Genomic DNA, 17,948 nt, shown 5'->3' with positions numbered 1-17,948 from the left:
AGAATAACTAAACAGGACAGGGGCCCCTTAGGACTGCCATTCGCCCAGCATCCAGCCCCGTTAAAACTTTATGGTCCCGTCTAAAATAATTCAGACCGCGAAAAAAGAACACAGAGATGACGGCAAGAGCATATGTTTAGTGCAATAATAACAAACCGTTATGGCTGTCAGGAGAGACTCGCTCTGCTTTATGCACACCTTAATGACATTCTGGGGACAATGTGAGTGTCTTCATAACATCGTATATTACCGGAGTGACAGGTCGCATTGCTCTTAGGTGTGCTGTTTTACACAAGCAAATTAATAGCCATGCAGGGCACCTGTTGTTTCTACAGATTAGTAATTAATGGCGACAGTGAGTTTTCCCTCAAAAGATGTTTGGCGAAGGAGCCATTTTTCCCCCCCTCCACATCGCTGTTGCAACTTCGATAATTTATCTTCGCTTTTAACGTTTTAAGTTTGGAGGCGACGCTCATTAATTTGCGGAATTCATCAGAATGGTAATGAACTTGGGTGCGGCGTCGTTGCAGAAAGAATAAAAGTTGCAAATGGCGTTTTTGTGAATTCCACACACAGGTGAGGCTTGGCTTTAAGCGATGTAGCTGTCTCCTGTAGGACACCGTAAGGCTGTTACTTCACTTAAGAATGCTAGAATCGCACAAATACACTCAGAGAAAGGCTTGTCTTCATAGAGAAACCATTTTTAGTTATTTATGGAACCCTCTGTCATATGTGTGAAGTGTAAAATCTCCCAGACAAAGAACCATTTTGCCCAACAAAGAACCCTTGAACTAGATACGGTTCTTCTATGGAATCACAGGATCCTTCCGAGAAAAATAAAATTCTGAGACTGCATGACATCATTTTTATTGGGCCTTTTTTGTAGTTGACTAACTTTTCGCCTGCATGTAATTAATATTATAATTAATTTTCATTTGAGTCCTGAGCGGTACATGTGATTTAATAATGCCACAAGGCGTTCTCCCTGCGTATCCAGGGCCGTAATTTTCACTGCCTTTGATCCGTCAACATTTTGACAAGTTCTGGCATCCGCAGATTTATTACGTACATGCTGTCCGAAAGGAGGACTGCAGCCCATACGGACCACGCTGATGTCACCCAAACATCAATCTCTCTGTATGTTTATTAACAGTTATTCACACAAATTCCCTGGATGATATAATTGTTATTTAAAACAAAGACTTGTGTAACAAAAAAAAATCTAAGTTTGAGCAATTCAAAAGCATTTTGGTTTAAAGTGCTTTAATACATAATTAATCTGTCAATTGCTCCAGCTCCAATATTTATATCCTGTGCCTCGTTGCAGAAGCAGTGGGCAAGCCACAATATATTGTAAAGGTCATTAGATGTGTCAATGGCACGGCAACCAAAAGGTATGATTAGATATTCCTTAATTCAGAAAGCCGGGCATTATTTTATATTTGTAGCGTAGAGCAAAATCATGTGTTTCAGGCTAAAAGGTACTGCTCAGTTTTGTGGCCGGAATTTGTGTATTTTTAACTGAACCAGTTGTGTATTTGTAACTAAAATTTGAAAATATGAAAGGCTCCACCTCTCAACTCCAGTCCTAAGGGACCCAGTCATTAAATCAGGTGAGTCCCTGGTTACAACAAAAGCCTTCTGGCAAGTGGGTCCCGAGGACTGGAAAACTTGAGAAACACTGACCTAGAGGGACCCTACCAGGGTTTGGCAAGCTTTCTGTGTCACAATCCAGAAACTCTGAAATTAAGCTGATGTGTCGCCTAGGTAGTTTTACGGGCGGTTGTAGGGCACTTTTTAATCGACGACTGCCTCTAGGTGTAAGGCACCTGCAGAGGCTGCAGACTTTTGAGGATTAAGGTGGGAGAAATACATAAAGTCTGTAGGAGTCTACGATATGCGCCATGCAGTTTGCTGGTCTTCAGTATTTCATGCAGCGATATCAACGGGGTCTTTTTTTTGTCGTACGGTTGAGAACCTCCCCGGAGACCCCCCGCTGCCACCTCACTGTCGCTGACTGATGCTGTGAAGCGGAGGGGCAGGTGCGTTTGTGTCTGCGGCGTCGTGCTGCCTCGCCCTTCCGCGCCCAACGCAACGCAGCCAGGTCTGCCACAGGAACCGGGCGTGGCCAACATCACACGAGAAATGGAGAGGACGCGATTTGTCGAGGCGGACCTTCTGGGTGCGTCCTAATACTCTAAAAAATGTATCCTTCTGGAGCGGAGGAAAGGATGATACACTCTTCGAGTATTGGGACGTACCCTTCACCCCTGTACCATCCACTCAGCTGGCTTCATTTAATTTGCTTTCTACCTCAACGACACTGTTGTATCAATACCACTCTCACGATGGAATAACGATAACGACCACGGATAGCGATTTCTTTATCAGACAGCAATTCCACCCGTGTGTCCAATTGCATTCCGAATAGCGGAAATGTATTCTCCAAAAAAAAAACACCGCAGACAAGTCGAGCGCCTTTAAATCTGCGGGTACGTCTAAAGTCTAGTCGGTGATATCCGCTCCTCCCCAAATCCCTCGACCAATGGCGGCGTGTGTTTACTCAACCCCCGCCACCGTGCTAAGGGCTTAAACACACAGGCTCTGGGGGAGATTTGTAGCTATGTCCCTGACCTTCCTCCCGCTACAATGGCCATCTTCTAATTAGGCAATGCATCTGATCGTCATTAACAGCAATGAGATAATGAATCACTGGCTCCCCTCTTTGTTAATTTGCTGTAACCGAGCGGCTAATGGATGTCAGAGCTGACTGATCACACTGATTGTGCTGATTTATAATTGCAACAAAACAATTTAAAAGCACCGAGATTATCTCCGTTGCCGTAACAACGGGGTTGTGCTTTTACCTGCGAAATGTAAAATGCACCAGGTCAAGAAGGGAGCGAGAAAGTGGCCTTTTTTATTTTATTTTATTTATTTTTTTGAGGACACATCTCATTGGCTAGAGACCAAATGGAGAGATTACAGCCAAAAGGAACTCAAAAGTTTTGGCTTTCAAACTGCTTATGTACCCTTGGGAAATGCACCAGTGTATGAATGCCCTGATTCAGTTTAAATTGTGGTTTTAATGCAGAAATAGGAGGAAGATGTTGCTTTGTACAGTTGGGCAGTGAAGGTCTCCCCTGAAGTCAAACTCCAGCATAATTATGTACTCCAACACATTCGCTAATTACAAACTGAGCGCATCACAAGCACCCAGAATGCATTCTTTTGCAATTCAGCGGTAAAGTGCAAGGTGCATAAACTGAATATCACACTGCATATTCTCAGCATGAAATGACTGTGTACTGTACGTGTGTGCATGTGTATGTGTGTGTGCATGTGTGTGTACGCATGTGCATGTGTGTGTGTACTTGTGTGCGTACAGTGTCTGTGTGTGTGTATGTGTGTGTGTATGCATGTGTATGTGTGTGTGTGCATGTGTGTGTACATGCGTCTGTGCACATGTGCGTGTGTACCTGTGTGTACATGTGTCTGTATGCATGCGTATGTGCATGTGCATGTGTGTACATGTGTATGTATATATGCGTGTGTGTGCGTATCTGCATGTGTGTGTGTGTGCATGTACAAGTGTGTGTGTATGCATGTGTGTGTGCGAACGTGCATGTGTGTGGGTGTGTGTACAGTATGCGCGCGTGTTTGCTTTCTCTAATTATTCATGCAACCTCACAGGCCTCAGCGTTCATTAAAGACCGATCTGATATTCACATCATGCGCGTGGAGGCATGTTCTCGCCACTCTAAAGGACTTGTGGCTGGATAGCCTGACTCGGGCTGTATGCTAATGGCGCTGCCCCCTCCCGTGCTCCTGCCCCGTGTGTTTATTTTGCTGAGCGAGCGCTGGACAGCCGCGGGCGCGGGGCGGGGAGCGGGGCTGCTTTCTTTTTTTTACCGTGGGGCCCGCGTCTCCTCGGAGCGCCTCCCCGGACGGCTGGCGGGACAGGATCTGGGCTTTGATGGCGTCCAGGGCGCGCAGGATCCAGCTGTGCTGTCTGCGGATCTGCCTCTGCAGCTCCCGCCACTGCTGGGAGATGAGCTGCAGCGTGTCCCTGAGACCTGGAGAGAGGAGGGGGAGAGAGGGGGGGAGGAGGGGGAGAGAGAGGGGGAGAGAGGGAGGGAGAGGAGGGGGAGAGGGAGAGAGGAGGGGAGGGAGGAAGGGGGAGAGGAGTGAGAGAGGGAGGGAGGGAGGGAGAGGAGGAGGGAGGGAGGGAGAGAGGAGGGGGAGAGAGGGAGAGGGGGAGAGGGGGAGGGAGGGAGAGGGGGAGAGGGGAGGGAGAGAGGGAGGGAGAGGGGGAGGGAGAGGAGGGAGAGAGAGGGGGAGAGGGAGAGAGGGGGGAGGGAGGGAGAGGGATGGAGGGTGAGAGAGAGCGGGAGGGAGGGGAATGGAAAGATGAAGAGAGAGAGGGGGAGAAGGAGAGAGAGGGAGGGAGGAAGGAGAGTTGAGTTTTAACCCACCTTTATTGTGACACTGCAACTAAACATCATAGGCCATTTAATTCAGAACAAAAACCAAAAAGTAGATATTTACAAAAAGAAGAAAGGAGAAAGTGATGGCGAGAGTGAGAGCAAGATTGAGATGGAAAGAGGGAGAGAGAGTAGGACAGATGAATTGAGAGAGAATGAGAAAGCAGGATACCACCCAGATAAAAAGGTACAATGTATTACCTGTTCAGCTTACAAGTATTATAATCACAGTTAATACCTAAATGCTTTCAATAGTTTATTTCTTTTTTCCTTTGGAATTGTTGTATTTTGTGTTTATGTAACACTTTGGCAATATTTACTCTACTGCATGAATTTTATGCCAATAAAGCAGACTGAATTAAAAAATGCATTGAAAGAGCAGGATAGATGGGGAGAAACACAGCGAGAGAGAGATAGAGATATCAGAAGATGGAGAGAGCAGGAGATTGAAAGAGAGACTGAGAGATACAGAGAGAGCAGGAGAGATGGAGAGATTGAGAGAGTGACAGTAAAAAGAGATTGAATCTGAGAAAAAGGTAAACGAGGGAGAAATGAGAGAGAGAGCAAAGGAACAGGAAGTGAGATGGAGAGGGGGGGAGATAAAGGAAAGTATTGAGTGTTAGAGAAAGAGACAGAGAGAGGGAGGGAGAGGAGAAGAGGTCAGGACTCAACAGTGATGGGAGGAGAGAAGGAGAGGAGAAAGGGAAAGAGGGCCACAGATGAGAGGGGGAGAGGGAGGGAGGGAGAGAGGGAGGAAGAGAGGGAGAGAAAGCAGAAGGGAGGGGGGAGAGCGAGGGAGGAGAGGGAGAGAAAGAGTGGGAGGGAGAGAGGGAGGGAGGGAGAGAGGGAGAGAAAGCAGAAGGGAGGGGGGAGAGAGCGAGGGAGGAGAGGGAGAGAAAGAGTGGGAGGGAGAGAGGGAGGGAGGGAGAGAGAGGGGGACAGAGGATGGAGAGAGAAATGGATGGGGAGAGAAGGACAGGTGAAGTGGTGGAATGCAGGGAGAGAGAGTGAGAGTGTGCGCATTAGAGAGGGGCAGGGCGGTAGTGAGAGAGAGAGTTGGAGGGAGAGGTAAAAAAAGAGAAGAAGAGACTGAGTGAAAGAGTAAATTGCAAAAGAGAGGGGCTGTTACGTACACTGCAGAAGAAAATCCTCCAAACCAAAACCCTGAATAAAGAAAAACCCGACTTTTTCCCTGCTTCTAGGGCTTTCACTCTTAATTAGGCTATTTGTCTTGATTCTGCACTGCACATTTCATAGTAGTAATAAAATGTTTATTATAAAATACTTATTTTTCCTCTCAGTAAAACTCCTTGTGTAAATTATTTTATAATTGGGTTTATGGAATGTTTCACATTCAATAACTGTTCTGTGTAAACACATTATACATGGGCTTTCTTCACCTGCTTTCAATTACACAACGTACCAGTGTGTTCGCACCATCAGAGAAAAGTTGGTTTATGACAGAAGTCGTGCGCTAACACCCTTTCGGAAACAACCTCAAGGTCTAAAAACGAGCCACACCCTTTTCTCGACCCAGAGGAAAAACATTTAAAAAGTGTTTCGTTTGGAATTGTTGCGCTGTGTCAAGGTCAAAGGGTCATCGCCACGGATGTTTTTCGAAACCAGAAAAGCACATTGCTCAGGTTTATTTGTCCTGTGCGCCCTTGCATTCAGTCAGAAGTGGCTCATGCAGATTAATTCCTGTCTCCGGTGCGAAGCCATTTTCGACCAGCCCTTCGGCGCGTTTATAATTTCCCGAATCCTATTTGTTCAAAGCCGTTTAAAAGGCGTAAATTTAAATAAACGAAAAAAAACGGGGGCAAAACGCTGAACTCGACCTGTGATTGTAGTGCGCGGAGATTACATGCTTTATTATCTATCGGCTGTCGAACAATGTCAGCTGTTGCTCATACCTGCAGAATCATTACTGATCCGTAGAGTTGCTAGGAGACCAGGTATTAGCGGCTAGGCGGTGGGTTGGGGGGAGATTTGCGATTAATAACCGCCGTGCCCAAAGCAGCCTGACTGCAGGTGCTGAAAACTACTACTTGATTAAACGCAGCGACAGAGAAGGAAAGAGAGAGAGAGACAGAGAGAGTGGGAGTAAGAGAACTAGAGAGAAAAAGAGGAAAAGATGGTGTGGGAGGATGATAGAAAAAGACAAATGGGGACACAGGTACTGTAGAGAGGAAAATGACAGATGCAGAGAGGGAGAGAGAAAAGCAGACAAGGAGAGAAGCGTAAGAACGAAACGAGCGAGAGAGAGGGAGGGAGGGAGAGAGAGGTAGACAGAGGGAGAGTTGGATAGATTAACAGAGAGAAAGAGAGAGAATGAGAGAGATGGAGAGAGAGAAGGAGAGAGATAGACAGAGAGAGAGTTGGATAGATTAACTGAGAGAGAAATAGAGAGAATGAGAGAGGTGGAGAGAGAGGGAGGGAAAGAGAAATAGAGAGAATGAGAGAGATGGAGAGAGAGGGAGAGAGAGACAGAGGGAGAGTTGGATAGATTAACTGAGAGGGAAATAGAGAGAATGAGAGAGATGGAGAGAAAGAGAGGGATAGAGAGGAGGAGGGGGAGAGAGAGAGAGAGAGAGAGAGGTGGCAGAGGTAGCTGGATCCTGGCGAATCGCAGCAGGGCTTGGCTGGCGGAGCCTTCAAACCGGTCCAGTTCCTGGGGACCATCTGCATTTTTAATGGTCGCCAGCTTAACTACCAGAGAGGAGACACCTCACCAACAGGGAGGCCAGCTTAGCGGATTTGTACATGCGTGGCGGCCCGCTGGAGGTGAATAACCGCCCGGCACGGAGACGACCGCGGGACGCCCTCTGACTCCCGACCCGCTGTTCTTTAATTCCACCCACTTCATACACTCCACCCCGGCTAGCTTCCCGCACTCCCCAACCCCTTTTTCCTCCGCCGCGGAAAGCCACTCCCGCCGTACGCTGAGAGAGATCTCTCTCCCTCGCCCGAGAAAGCGAACACTGAAAGATTTATAAATCCTGAAGGTCAGTATGTTAATATAAACATTAATAATGAATGCGCGGGTTTGGGCGCGCCACCTGATTTGTGGGAGATGATGACTTCCAGGAGCTGGCTGCCCTCGTCCAGCACGCTGTCTTTCAGGGAGCAGTGGCTATCCACGTTCAGCTTGAAGCTCTGCGGAGGGACAGGTGACACAGAGACACGCGTCACGACCGCAAACCGGACACTGTGTATACTACGTGCACACGTGCTATATTTCAACACTCGCTGTACTGTCTACACATGCAAACGTATCGCCCAGACATACTGCATGTACATTTACTGTACTCACACAAATACCCCATGCATACTGTACAGATGTAGACAAACATATCACACACGCGCACAAACTTACAACATGTAATGTTTATTATAAAATACTCAAGGTTTGCTCTCAGTAAAACTCCTAGTGTACAGTAAATCATTTTATAATTGTATTTATGGAATATTTTCACATTCAACTGTTCTGTGTAAACACATTGTTCACCTGTTTGCAATTACAATATTTACCATTGTGCTTGCACCTTGAGAGAAAAGTTGACTAATGACAGACTAATAACCACACCCTTTTTCCGATCCAGGGGAAAACCTTAAAAGTGTTTTGTTTGTAATTGTTGAATCGTGTCATGGTCACATACAAGCTTACTGCACACACATACTACACGTACATATACTGTATTCACACAAACATGCCAAACGCATGTACACAAACGTGTATGTACTATACACAAACACATTACAGAAATGCACAAACATACATGTATATCTACAGCATTGTGTGCACACACATAGACATATTGTACACAGACACATCAAATATACGCACAAAAATATGCATAGGTACATTTACATTTACATTTTTGTCATTTGGCAGACGCTCTTAATCCAAAGCGATTTACAAGTACATAGGTTCTTCCACAAGTTAAAGCATCACATCCATAACTAGTAAAATACACATGAAAAACATATAGTCATCATTTTTGGGGGGTTAGACAAGAGGGATAGGGATATCAGAAAGGGGGGTGGGGGAAATCAGGAGGGAGGACAAAGGTACAGTTTGAAAAGGTGTGTTTTTAGTCTGCGTCGAAATAGGGGGAATGATTCTGCTGTCCTGACAGTGGTAGGCAAGTCATTCCACCACTGAGGAACCAGAATGGAAAACAGGCGTGAACGTGCAGCTCGACCGCCAGGTGCTCGTAGAGAGGGAACCATAAGGCGACCAGAGCTGGCAGACCGGAGTGGTCTAGCTAGGGAGTAGGGAGTGATTAAGGATTGTATGTAGAGTGGGGCAGTCCCCTTAGCAGCCTGAAATGCCAACACTAGGGCCTTGAATCGGATGCGTGCGGCAATAGGAAGCCAGTGGAGGCCAATGAGGAGCGGGGTGACATGAGCCGACCTGGGCTGACTGGTGATCAGGCGGGCTGCAGCATTCTGGACCAGCTGGAGGGGCTTGATGGCACAAGCTGGGAGACCGGCTAGGAGGGAGTTGCAGTAATCTAGGCGGGAAATGACGAGCGCCTGGACTAGGAGCTGGGTAGCTTTCTCCGTTAGGAGATGACGGACATGGCGTATATTTTAGAGGAAGAACCTGCAGGTTCTGGCAGTGGAGGATACTTATGGAGCCAGGGTGAGGCAGTTATCAAGAGTCACCCCAAGATTATTTGTGTGGGAGGAGGAAACTACCTCAACAGTCAGTGAGAGGTCGATTGTCGAAGAGGACTTAGCAGGGATGTAGAGAAGCTCAGTTTTGGCAAGGTTAAGCTAAGAGATATCAGCCAAGCAGGCATAGATCTGTGTGGTGACCTGGGTATCGGGGGGGAAGGAAATAAAGAGTTGGGTGTCATCAGCGTAAGAGTGGTAAGAAAAGCCATGGGAAGAGATAACAGAACCAAGAGACATGGTGTATAGCGAGAAGAGGAGAGGACCAAGAACTGAGCCCTGTCCAGTTTGTAGGGGGTGAGGGTCAAGGTGAGGTATTTTTGGAGCCCTTGATAAAAGATGAAGAGAAAAGGCAACACAGAAGACAAGTTACAGTATGTTATGTTCAGGGAAAATAATTATTTCAATACATTTTCAATACATTTACTTTCATGCATCAATGTTTATTAAGTATTCAAATTTTTTCTGAAAACCATAGGTTTTACTGGTACCCCTAATATTTATTGTAAATAAAATCAAACAAAGTTAAATTGGCAATAATATTGACTTAATTTAGTTCTAAAGGAACTACATATATTGTGTCATCCCATCACTTCCTGTTTCAGTAGATTATAAAAATGAGGGAACAAGCATGCTAAATCCCTTTGTCATCCACCAGCATAGGAAAAGCAAAAGAACTGTCAATTCAGAAGTCACAGATGTAATTGACTGGTAAGTCTGGGTACAAAGAAAGAAAAAAATGGTGAAACATATAATTTAGTACTGTAATGGCAATAATAAAAACAATTGAAAACATATGGAATGGTTGCAAACTTGGCAGGAAGAGGATGTTGGAAGTGTATGTTGTCCCCACGGGCAGTGAGGAAGACGGTGAGGGAGGCCATAAAGAACCCACGTCTCGGTTTAAAAATGGCAGAGACTGTTGCATCTTGGGGTCACCAAGTCTCAAAAAAGAACCATAAAATTGCACCTCCATACCAACAAACTCTTTGGAAGGGTGGCACGAAGACAGCCCTTACTGAGCACAACAAACAAACCCAAACATCTGGAGTTTGCCTATAGTGATTGGAGTTTTGACTGGAAGAGAGTACTATGGTCAGATCAGACCATTGTTTTGGCCTCACACACCATTGACAAATTTGGCATCAAAATGGAGAAGCACCTCATACTGTGCCCACTGTCAAATATGGCGGTGGGTCATTGATGTTTAGGAGATGTTTTGCTGTCAGTGATCCACGGGCACTAATTAAGATCAATGGCACAATGAATTCAACAAAGTACCAGGAAATCTTGAGAGAAAATCTGGTTGTCTCTGCTAGGTAGATTGTCCTGTTGGACAATGACTCCAAACATACTTTAAAATCCACACAGAAATTGTTCAGTGAAAACAACATCCATGTTCTGCAATGGATATCTGTCTCCAGACTTAAATCCCAAAAACATGTGGTCTCAATGGAAGAGGTCCAACGGTTCTGCATGGAGGAATGATAAAATAAAACCCTATCTTGCCTCATCACAAATTATAGGAAAAGACCCATGGCTGTCATCTTTGCCAAGGGTGTTTGCACAAAGTATTAAACCAGGGGTGCCAATAATTGTGAAACCTGTTTTTTGGGGAAATACATTATTTATTTGAAAGATGTAAGACTTTGGTTGATTCCACTGAATCATTAATAACATGTACTACTTTACACATTGAGAAATAAAGCTTCTGTTAATGACTGTATTTTTAATGACTGTATGCATATTTATCAAGGGTGCCAATAATTCAGAAGCCTGCTGTATATGCATACACAAATACACTAAGACAGACACAAACACACGCAAACATCACCCCACATACCCTCCAGTCCTCCTTTATGTATAAAAGCACTCCAAACTAAAGTGCCTGCTTTTTATTCCATGCACTTATTTTCTTACGATGGAAGGACTTCATAAGTCCCAGCTACTGCACATCTAAGACCAGTAAATACATTAACAGAAATAATCCAAACCTTTCTTGCACAAATAGCAGGGAGCCTAATTTCCCAGTACCAAGTCTCAAGCAGCTTCCATTCCATTGAGGTCTGTCTCACAGCTGTTTTTATAAATATCCCCCCTCACCCCAAATATTCTTCATTTCCCTTCCCCCTAACCCCCCCCCCCCCCCCCCCCATCAACAGGCCACTGTCGAATTTTTCACAGCATGTGACGCGTGGCGCTCAGTGAGCATGTGCCGGTGGGAGGCGCAGGAGGATCGCGGAGCGTCACCCGGGGTTTTGGAGGAAGGAGCAAAGGAGGACGGGATATGCTTTTGAAGGGGGGAGGGGGGGCGGGTGGAGTCCCAGGGGAGCCTTGTGGAGAGGCGCCCGGAGCTATCTTCGCCTCAGATTCTCTTCTCGTCAGATCTCAGCTGGGCCTGCCCGCCGCGATTAGGGTCCGTTCAGATCTGGCCGGCCCTGCCGAAGCCGCGCAGAGGCTCAGCCACTCGTGCTAACCGCTAACCGCTAACTGCTCTCCGCAGCGTGCCGCGCCCCGAGGCTCGGCCGGGGCGTGGAGATGCCCCGGTGCCTTGCGGAGGCACACGCTCGACCGGCGGCTGATCCCAGATCAGCTCATCTGGCTGCAATGCTAACCCTCACCGTTATGTATTAAAACTTTCAGACGGATCCAGGGCTGTGCTTTTGGGGTACTTTTTTTGGGGCCGTGTCCACCCAGTTAAATTGAGTTGTATGTATATTGTATTCGCATTTTTATTTCTTGGTACTGTAGTTAGTCCTAATTCCAATTTGGCCTATTTGCTGGAAATTATGTTCATGGCTCAAAGAAACATGGTTTCTTTGTGAATTGCAGCTTACTCAACCTGCTCAGTAGTGTATATTCTACTGACCCAGATATGCACTTCTTTGTATGTCGCTTTGGATAAAAGCGTAAATGCCATGTACTGTAATGTAAAGTTATACAGTCTAGGGGTTTAAACTTTAAAAACAGACATCCTCATGGACACTGGTGTGACCACAGAAAATAATGCTCAGAATCCAGGGACATCATGGCAGTAGACAGTTCATTACAAATGAATGCAGTGATACAGTCATTTTCACTGACCCTAGACCAGTTTAATATTTTTGCACAGCATGGTTAGGGTTAGGATTACATTACAAAGCACCTAACCCCAGAAATATATTTTAGAACACAGCCCACATGATAAATTCTTGCTGACGCGCTTCAGATAATGTTTTTTTTGCGGTGAAAGGAGTTTTATTTAGCAGTGGGAAAAGATGGAGACGGCCGCGTGTGGTTCGCACTAAGGATTCCAGCATTGCGAATGCCATGAGTGCGGATGGCTCCTTTGTGTATGTGCACAGGGAAGGCTGCATGTTAAGCATTAGCCTGGTATCCTGAGTGCGTTTTCTACATTAGCAGCCATTTGGATTTGCCGAGCACTACCTTTTCAAAGTGTTCGCTAATGTTAGCCAAAGTTTGTGGCTAACAGAAAAAAGTTTTAATATGTTCAGCGAACATTAGAACGTTTACCGTCTTGAACACACATCTTTTATCTTGAGTGCAGGTACCAGTGTGTGGCGCTGTACTACTGCTGCTGCAGAGAACCAGTGTAATGATATAGTGAGCTCCATAGTGTTTGGAAGAAATACATCTTTTTTCTTGATTTGGTTCTCCATTCCGCATTTGCAAACAATTCACATGCTCATTTTCAGCTGCGTTTACTTAAGGGTCTTTTTTTTATACATCATGGTTTCATCATGTATAAATTATAGCAGTTTTTATACATAGTCCCCCCATTTCATGGCACCATAACGTTTGGGACAAATGGCCTCATGTTCCTGATGAGTCCGGTGTTTTTAACTGATTCCTTAGTGCAGGTATAAGAGAGCTTTCTGTATCTCTTTTGATTGCGTTTGGAGTCTGTTGTTGGCATTTGTCAACATGAGGACCAGCGCTGTGCCAAAGAAAGGCAAGGAAACTATTAAGTAAGGACAGCTGACATACCTGAGAATGTGCACTTTAACCACATCTGTCTGCCTGATTACAAATCCAAAAATGTGGAGTGCAGAGCAAAATCAAGAAATAAATATGTCTCTGTCCCAAACGTTATGGAGCTCACTGCATGACCATATACACGTCTGTATGGTTGTGGGATAGAGGGGGGAACTATGTACAGTGCTGTAACAACAGTCTTTTTGTAGAAGTGTGTTAGTGGGGACTGTGTGTAGTGCTGTTTGTAGAAGTGTGTTAGTGGGGACTGTGTGTACAGCTGTGTGCAGAAGTGTGTTAGTGGGGACTGTGTGTACAGCTGTGTGCAGAAGTGTGTTAATGGGGACTGTGTGTAGCAGCAATAAGTCTGTTTTCAGAAGTGTGTTAGTGGGGACTGTACAGTATGTTGTGCTGTTTGCAGAAGTGTGTGTAGTGCTGTGTGTAATGCAGTAAAAACCATAAACCATCTGCTTACAGATGTGTGTTAGTGGGGACTGTGTGTAGTGCTGTTTGTATAAGTGTGCTAGTGGGGACCTAGTGCAGTACAGTAATAACAGTCTGTTTGCAGAAGTGGGTTAGTGCGTTGGCACATTAAAATCAGACAGGTAGGTTAACGGCCAGGAGCGAGATGGTGCCGCGGGACTGTGAGCTGACAGGTGACGTGATCCCCGCCTCGCAGAGAAAGGGGCTTTGCCACGAAGCGCAGGCCCTAAAGTGACCCTGCTTGTACGGGGAGGAAGAGGAACGCTCCAGACAGGCGCAAAGTCCCACGCTACTCTGATGTCGGGACGGCTTAGGGTGGAGGGGGAGGCGCGATTTTGCAGATCTGAACCAATCACGGTGTTTTTCCGTGAGGGGCCAAGTACGTCATAAAAAATAAAAAAAAGAACAAATTGAGAGGGGGGGGTTCATGAAGGCTCAGTGCGCCACCCTTAACGGGGGTGTGGCGCAACAGAGAGGGAGGTGTTAAAGGGGCGGTGTCAAGGGATGACCGCCGCTGCCTCTCACAGGGGCGTGAGTGTGTCCGTTTGATGTGTTTTCAACACCCCAGCAACCCCCTTCCCCACCCCCCCCCACCCCCCACCACCACTCTTTACAGCTGCCCAGTGAGCACTTGTCCGGACTGTTCATTTTGCTCCGGAGCAGAGTGCCCTCGTTAATGTGATTCAAAGGCCCGGATCCGCCATCCAGTTCAATCAATAGCCGTTTCATTTGGCGCCATCTCTCAATGCCTTATAAAGAGAGCCTGAGCTCACAGGCCCCTCGTTACCGGCCTCCCTCGGGTACCGGAACGTTCCGCGCTCCTTCGGCCCCCGCGTGCCAGCTGGACTCTAAATCAAAACATTAAATTGTGTATACCTCCCCGGTTTGTGGGCCCCCGAAAGCTGGGGGTGTACGAGGAAAAAACAAGAGGGCTTTTCACATTTCCACCGCCGCTCCTCCTCCCCCCCCCCACCCCCCCCTCAATCAATACAGGCATGTGAAGCCCCGTCACAATAACGCAATCTCTCCAGGCTCAGCGGCAAAGAGCCGCGGTGTGACACGGACAGACCGAGCAGCCGACACACACACAAGAGTGCACACACACACACATGCAAATATATTGTACACGCACCCGTATATACAAAAACCTAAACATATACACTCTCATACATACAAAAGACCAGTGGACAACGTTTGTTCTTCAGGGATCAAATTTCCCTAATGTACCCTGAAAGTACAGTAATGTTCTCTTTGGAGCCAAATTAGTATGTTTTCCAAGCGAACAAATGAATTATATATTGCTGGCTAGGGGTATAATTTAATGTACCTATAGGGTACTTTTATTCATACTTTTATTTCTGAGAGTCTATGTACACAAACCTAAATGCATAGTTTTACATACATTGGCTCCATGAGTGTATGTGTGGGTGAATGTGCTCATGTGTAAGTATATGGGTGGATCATCATTACTTGTGTAGTAGGAAATGTGGACATGTCAGTGTTTGCATTGTGTGTACAAACGTGAGTTCTTGTGTGTGCCATTGTTGCGTTCGGTTGCCTACACCGTTGCATCACCTTTTGTATGTTTTTTAGACGTGTGCCCATGCTGTTACCAGTTGCGAGTGTAGTTCTGCAAGTGTTTTTATGTTGTTTACGGTGTGTGTGTGTGTCGAGGCTTATTATGGAGCCGGTACAAAGGGAAAGTGCGTGACTCACCAGGTGTGTCTCCAGGTAAAGCCGGAGGCTGTCTGTCTCCGCTTTAGGGGGGGTCCAGTTCTCCGTGCTCTCCAGAGCCTCCCTCAGCCAGCGGATGAACTCGTCCAGCTTGCCCACAAACCCCTGCAGAGGAGAGACGAGGGGGAACCGTGTCACCTCTGACCCCGCCGGTGTCCGTTCATTCGGAGCTCTACCCCTTCCTGTACACATCTGTCTGAGGATAAGCCAGACAATTTCAAAAGTAAACTCTGCTAAAGTAAAAAAAAAAACTGCTCCCTACGCAGAGGGAGAGTTGAAGTGAAAGAACATCATTACACACACAACAGGAGCTCCTGATCCTGATCTCAGAGCTTTGTTTATTTGCAGCTCGGTCTGCGGTGTGTGGCTACTGCCATCTGCTGGTAAGAAACGTCAACTGCAACTGTTGGCGGAAATTGACTGGAATGTATTTTTTCAGCAGCCTATGGTACACACAGGAGGGGCATTTTCTTCTTTAAGGCCGTTTGGGTGAACATGGGTTTCTGGGCGTCATAAGGATTATGTTCTGTTCTCTGTATGTGAGATTAGCTATATGGAACTGGAAGGTTGTGCGTTTAAATGTATTACCTCTCTCAGACAGTCACAGTGCAATATTCTGTGCGGTTTTGGGTAAGGCTCTTCAGCGAAGGCATTCATGTAGAAAATACAGTTGATGAGAGAAAAAGAGAAAAAAAACTGGCCTGTCTTGAAATATAACAGCTGAACTCCCTATAGTAATCACCGCAATCCAATATATTTTGCATTTTCCACTCCGAATCTCCCCCTCATTATCTGGCGAACCCGCTGCGGTGATCAAAATCAAAGAAATTGATTTAAATCATCTTCCGTCAGAGCGGGAACGGGGAGAGCGATGGATGCATTAACTTTTTGGTCCTGACTTCTGAGGCTGGGGTGGGGGTGGGGGGGGGGGAGGGGGGAGGGGGGACCCAGCCCTAATTTCAAAGGCGGCGTTGGAGCGAGTTGAGGGTACGCCGCTGTCCCTGGGCCGGGGTTCGAGTGCGCCGGTGCAGAACGCCCGGTCGCGACCGGCTTTAAAGTGCTGCCATTGTTTACTGGGGACGAGCCCTGGAAGCTCCGGTTCCAGTGGTGACGATACAGATCCAGAGTCCCCAGGAACAAAGGCGACTAAGGAGCCATAGATGTCTGAGGAGACCTGAATATGTCAGTAGGCATTTATGCCTTAAACCGCCCCCTAACCCACTGCAGCCCTTAACCAAAATTTGTCACAAAATCCTGAAACGGATCGGCCCTTGCTTTGCACCCCTGCATAAGGGCGTTTTGACTATGGCTGTTCCTGGGGGTCTACTGTCTTGTAGGTTTTCATTTCAACCTGAATTTGGGATACCTGATTCGACTAATTAGCAGCTCAACGAGATCTAGCTGTCGAATGAGGTGTGTTAGAGTTGGACAGCCCTGGCTAACTCACTGAGCTTGACTTCTGCACTGAGTAAAACCTAGAACCCCCTCAAATACGAACATGGACTAAAGTAAGAAAAGCGGTTCCGGGTTTTACTCGAGGTATTGTAAAATACCTTCCTGGCAGACATTCAGAAGCCTTGTTGGCTGATGTGTGACAAGCTGCTAAAAAAACGAGACGGAAACCAGAAGCTGAGACAGAAAGAGAGGTGTCAAAAAATTGACGGAAAGCTTGGCTAGCCTTCCGAGTGTTTAAAACACGTACGGTATTTTAATTCCTCCGCTAAAAGCTGGCGAATTAACTCTGTAATAGCAGTGCGCCAGCCAGTGGGACGGCTAACCCCGACACCGCTGTGTAGTACCTGCCAAGCAAAGATCAATAGGCCAAACTGATACGGTTCCTGTAGGACAGGATGTTGCTGCATCTCTCTTTCATCTCCTCCGCAGATAAATCTTTCATCGCAGAGGAGAACGTAGCCTCCGGTCACTGCATTAGCAGGGCTTGTTAGGAATTGTGTTTGCGGGCCTGTGTAATACGAAGTGCGAGTGGAGAACACCCCCCCCCCCTTTATATTCCCGGAGAAACAGGGAGAGAGGGGAGAAGGAGAGAAAGCTCATCGCCGCGTCTCACTTGACTGGGCGGCCGAGTCTTCAGCTGCCAGTAGTCTGTTGCCATGAGGATAAAGTCGTCTCCAGAGGCTCCATTTTATGTAATCAATCACTCTGGAGTGTGGCTAGTGCCATGTCAGGTAAGGCATCTGGCTGGCTGAGCCTGGACTAATGTAACCCCCCCCACCCCTCCCTGATGTGGAAAGGACAGGGTGTGGCACTTTTTCATCTCAGCGCACCCCTCACCCCCGCCAGGTCAGATACATAAACACAGGGAGACAAGAGTATATTTTCTAGAATATATCAATTGTTAACATGACATAACATAATGTGATGGAGAGAACAGGCCATTCAGCCCAGCAGTGCTCACCTTTTCTTACTGCTAAGTGTACCTAATGCTTAGTGTCCTAAAAATTAAATAGCATCTAGCAAAATACTAAAGATTTTATTATTTTTTATGTAGTTGCATTAAGTGTGAGCAATGACGGATCAGTTTTCACAGTTCTTGAGGAAAAATCCAGTAACTATCCTACTTCATAATATAGCTAT

General features: G+C 46.5%; 1 protein-coding gene across 2 annotated transcripts in view; it reads right to left on the bottom strand.

Annotated features, from left to right (window-relative positions):
- The window catches only part of akap6 (A kinase (PRKA) anchor protein 6), a 164,663-nt gene that overhangs the window by 85,208 nt on the left and 61,507 nt on the right, over nt 1-17,948 (bottom strand). For both annotated transcript variants that reach the window (XM_061218527.1, XM_061218528.1), the window contains exons 5-7: nt 15,336-15,458; nt 7,544-7,640; nt 3,913-4,076 (exon numbers count right to left, since the gene is read on the bottom strand). In XM_061218527.1, the coding sequence (XP_061074511.1) occupies nt 3,913-4,076; nt 7,544-7,640; nt 15,336-15,458 (384 nt within the window). The remainder of the gene's footprint in view (nt 1-3,912; nt 4,077-7,543; nt 7,641-15,335; nt 15,459-17,948) is intronic.

The sequence above is a fragment of the Conger conger genome, chromosome 1 (assembly GCF_963514075.1).
Source record: "Conger conger chromosome 1, fConCon1.1, whole genome shotgun sequence".
Classification (NCBI taxonomy): Eukaryota; Metazoa; Chordata; class Actinopteri; order Anguilliformes; family Congridae; genus Conger; species Conger conger.
The sequence above is the reverse complement of the archived record's forward strand: the minus strand, read 5'-3'. Positions and strand labels throughout refer to the sequence as shown.